The sequence below is a fragment of the Pinus tabuliformis genome, chromosome 2_1 (genome assembly GCF_031772625.1).
Source record: "Pinus tabuliformis cultivar Carrire ecotype Pingquan chromosome 2_1, CPIR1, whole genome shotgun sequence".
NCBI lineage: Eukaryota > Viridiplantae > Streptophyta > Pinopsida > Pinales > Pinaceae > Pinus > Pinus tabuliformis.
In genome coordinates, this window is record NC_142299.1 from 176,814,999 (window position 1) to 176,819,628 (window position 4,630).

The window sequence follows — 4,630 nt, forward strand, 5'->3', positions numbered from 1 at the left end:
AATATCTCACACATATAAAATGAAATTTATTTTTATTTTTTAATTTATTTAAAAATATAATATAATTTTAATTATGTATTATATTATTAAATTTGATATTTAAAATATATTGTTTTTTAATAAAAAAATCCTTTATTTATAATTTTTTAATTATTATGTTATAGTTAATATGAAAAATATTAATGATAATTTCTTTAAAAAATGTTTATTTAAACCATCATAAATAATGAAGTATTATTTAATGTATATTTTTCATTTAATCCAGTTTTCAATCTTGCATTCCATTTGTTATGACATTTTAGTGTTTGTCTCCCTGTTTTAAACTTCTACATTTTCTTTTGGTGCTCTTAATTAATTTTCCGGGAACCTTGAGAGTGTTATATAATTATATGTTACCTTGAGAGTGTTATATAATTATATGTTATTAATGGAGATTTTGTTATTAATATATTTTTTTAAATGTTCAGTTTTTAGTTATTTTGAATTTATCTATTTCTTTTTCATGATAAGTCATAATTTCCACTATTTATTTTGACCTAGTTAAAATCTTTACATTATATTAATTTTTATGATTTAATTTTTCTTTAATTTTTATTTTATTTAATTTTACTTAATTAAAATGTTAAACATTACATTACAACATAAGTTAAAAAAATACTTCTAAACCTAATTTAAATTAATTTAATTTATAATTTATGATATAAAATACATTTTTTTTTAAATAATATAAAATACATTTTTTATAACACTAATTAATATTCATCATTTATAAATCACTATGGCTTCTTTGTAAGTGTAACTTACTTATTTTTTTAAATTATATTCTAAATCAATATTTCTATAATATTTTTTGAAGTGTTAGGTAAATGGTATCCAAAGAAATTATTTGAATTACAAATTTAATTGAAAAATATGAAAAAAAAATAAAAATTAAATAAATAAATAAATAAAACAAAAACTTAGACTTAAACTTGTAATAAGCAAAATTTAATTAAAAAATATGCAAAAACTAGTAACAAGCAAACTCTGACGATAATTTCATTTCAATGGGCACAAACGGAAAATGACGTCTCTCTGAATGTCATTGAAATAGAGGAATAAATAACTATCGTGAAAGACGATAAAGACCAACATGTTAATCTGGTTAAAATATATTACAACAAAAACATAATGCCGAATTCCATCTCCGGCTCCTCTGCACGATTGGTTAAAGTATTCCTCTAAATTCATGGCCATCTATCCATATTCCTTTTACAAAACCACCTACAGTCAAAGTATCTTCCTCCATATTCGTCCACAGATTGGCACTCTTCGTAGTTCCTTTACCATAAAAAAGTTGAATCAAAGCAAATCCAGATGTATCTTGACACAATTTGGCAGGCGGGGGCCAATGAAGTTATTATTGTTTGCTAAATTTTGAAAAGCTTAAGCTGTCAGAGGAAGAGCACCACCCTGATCCTCCAGGTCTTCGCTATCTACTACAGTTTTGTCAAGATTTTTGCATCTTTGGAGGACCTTCATTTGTGGCTACAAATTGTCACTGGGAGACACGAAAAAATAGCAGTCGATTGAATTTAGCGAAACGCAGGCGTTCTCCCCCTTCACACCGAGGACTCGATGGTTATATGGCTGGCGGATCATATGGGATGGTGCAGGGACCTGATGTGGACGTTGACTGTATGATGAAGCAAACATGACCTGATAAATCGCGGAGGCCGATGCTGATCCAGATGAACGGCGTCTCGCCAGCTGTGCTTGCATGAATTCCAGCTCCGCCTGCAGACAAGCAACCTGTAATACATTCATGACATATCTTGAGTCCAGAGACACCTGCAGAACCGATTTCTGAAACTATAAAGAACAAGAAAATTTCTGCAAATATAAAGAACAAGAAAATTTCTGCAAATATAAGGAACAAAAAATGCATCTGCAGAGGCTATCGACATATACACATTGTATAAACGTTCTCAAGAAGCTGCAAGGCGTAAATGTGCGCAACAAAGCCATAGACTGGATGTTGGAGTCGTGCCTCTGCCTCATACGATAGGTTGACAACTGCCTGGCAGCTTTCTTTCATGGGAATATGGAGTAAAAGCTTGAATGCATTGCTAGCTCCTAAGATTTTATGAATTGTGGCAAAATGAGCAGAGCCTTCTTCAGAGCCAAAGTATGGAGCAAACAAGTTCGTAGCTAAAGAATGAATAAAAAAAATGTCCTTCGGGGAAAGAATGAAATAACACAGAGGCGGCCTCAATTCACCATGAGTTGGTAAAGTGGAGAATAAACCAGTGAAGCTCATGTCAACGGCCCTCAACGTGAGTGGCAACGTTGCCATTTTCCCACTTATAATCTCTTCAACCATATCGCTACCCCATCTTCTTTCTATCTTCCGATCTCATTCGAAATTGTTTATGGCTCGCGTTTCTTGACCGATAAGCGACTTCTTTCTTGATCTTCGTTGGTGTAGAATCAGAAACAAAGCGATCTGTGGCCTCTTCCATGACTTTCATACCAAACTGGTACAGAGGGCGGGACTGGCGGCCTTGAGCTGCACCCTCCCGGCATCACCATAGCAATTGAAGAAAGAACATCAGCTGACGAGTTATGGTTATAGAAATTAGAATTTTGTTTGGGGTATTTTAAATTCAAACTCAAAATTCAAATTCAAATTCGTCTGCAATTAAATGAGTACCGGTGGCGGCGGCAGCGATCAAGGCCAAGACAGAGGCGGCAGAAAATTCGTAGATGCCCTGGCTCTCCCGGTGAGGGCAATCTGGTGCATTAATGATGCTATAGTCCATGAAATAGCACTTGCCTTTTTGAAGGCCAGATCTGGCAATCATTAGTCTTTATCTGAAGGCCAGATCTGGCAATCATTAGTTTAAATTATACCAAATTCAATAGAAGCAACCCTTCGCTTCTCAGAGACCTCAGGCCCACCCTCCACAGGTAGTACAACTCCTCGTACTCCAAATCCACCATCGTCTCCATATGCCGGATCGACGTCACATGAAACCCGCCCTAGCTTTGGCGTCCATGGAGCACTGTACATATGGATGGTATTCACTAAATTCGGCCACAACATATTATCCTACAAGAACCGAAGCCTCGACAGCCTATTTTCACGGGACCCTCGCTGTCTTCGCCGTAGAAAACTTGTATAACAAAGCTGGATGGTGCTTTATTTGTCGGCTATGGGTCTGGCCCTGGTTTATATCTTTCAGTAGGGTCTGGATTTCGTAAGCATGGGTCAGAATCTCGATCTCAAAAATATGAAGATGATGTAGAGTCTACTGAATCAATAACTATATCTACTATTTAATCCATTTCTTCCTCTGCTAGGGGTGCCTAAACAAAGCTTATTGCTGCTGCTTAACCAACCGAATCCACGACTTCAACGACTGCTGCAGCGCTAGTAACTACCTCTGCCTTAGATGTTGCTGGTGTATCTGGTACTGAACTTGGTCTAGCTAGCTACTTACCATGCTTTGCGGATCTGTTGAAAGCACTTTTCCTACGCATTCTGGTCCTCAATAGTTGCATTCAAGAATTCCCAACCCTAATGAGGTGCATTATAAGGGGCTACACATTGAGGAAGAGGGCTTTTATTAACCCCTCAATAGGCATTGAGGCTTAAATATATGTTAAGTTCCCGCTTAAATCACTATTTTTTTTAGCCCAACCACTTTAATTTTCATTTTCTTTGTTTTCGGTTGGTTTTGTTTTTTTGTTTAGCCCCTAAAAGTTGCTTGGGTCTTAATTTTTTCTCGACATCAAATGGGTTGGAGGGTGGGTGGAGGGAAAGTGGTAAAAGTAGACCGTTGCTTTTAATTTAAATTAAGACTTTTCATACACCATTGATTCAAGTAGGGAGCGAAGATTATGATAAAGAACCAATAATTTTTAATTAAAATCGATTAATTTATAAATCATATAAATAGAAGTAAATTATTTAAAATAATTAGTGGAATTTATTCTCATTGGTATAGAATAGATAATGAGGTGATTTTAATGGCTTAGATGTCCCTAGGTCTCCATTAATGAAGCCAAAGGTTAAGTGTGCAGTCATTTCAAGACTCACACAACTTAGCAAACCAAAAAATATTAGTGGTGATTTATAAGGAAGTCAATTTAACTTTTTTTAGACATCTTTGGATTTTCAATAGTTAATCTACCTTTTTATAATAAAAAGTAAAAATATTCAATCAATTAAAAATCATTGTAGATTATGTTTTCAATTTAAAAATATTTTTAATTTTTATATTGCCAATTTCGTTTAATGGTCAATCATTTGAAGCGTATTTCCAATTGTGGTTAGTGTTCAAGTTAAGGTAGTAGAATGATTTTTTTTGACCTCCTAGGAGCAAAATAGGCCATGATTATGTGAGATCTATGAAAAACAATGTTATTAGAATATGTGAAAATTAGAGATCAAATAATATGCAAACAAATCAGAAGGGCTTAGGCCTCCTTACTCACCTACAATGTCATGATCCTCCTATAAAGGAGAAAAAAGGTATTTACATATCCTTAAATACATATAACAAAAGGAAATGATCAAAATGAGGGAAAAGATAAATCTAAATAGGATGTAAAAGCTGTCTTTGGTTTTTGGTAGAAGAATATCAAT

The 4,630-nt window shown here is 34.0% G+C and overlaps 1 protein-coding gene across 1 annotated transcript; it reads right to left on the reverse strand.

Annotated features, from left to right (window-relative positions):
* Positions 1-1,506: 1,506 nt before the first annotated feature.
* LOC149199290 (uncharacterized) lies at positions 1,507-2,101 on the reverse strand. The gene is made up of 2 exons (XM_089399382.1): positions 1,951-2,101; positions 1,507-1,791 (listed from the first exon to the last, which is right to left on the reverse strand). The coding sequence occupies exons 1-2, from the start codon at positions 2,038-2,040 to the stop codon at positions 1,528-1,530; spliced, it is 354 nt and encodes a 117-aa protein (XP_089255508.1). The 5' UTR covers positions 2,041-2,101; the 3' UTR covers positions 1,507-1,527.
* Between the last annotated feature and the right edge of the window lie 2,529 nt (positions 2,102-4,630).

Coding starts and splice junctions, on each gene's coding strand:
- LOC149199290 (XM_089399382.1), bottom strand. CDS start 2,040: ATGAGGCAGAGGCACGACTCCAACATCCAGTCTATGGCTTTGTTGCGC. Junction 1,792..1,950: donor TGAGAACGTTTATACAATGT/GTATATGTCGAT, acceptor AATGTATTACAG/GTTGCTTGTCTGCAGGCGGA.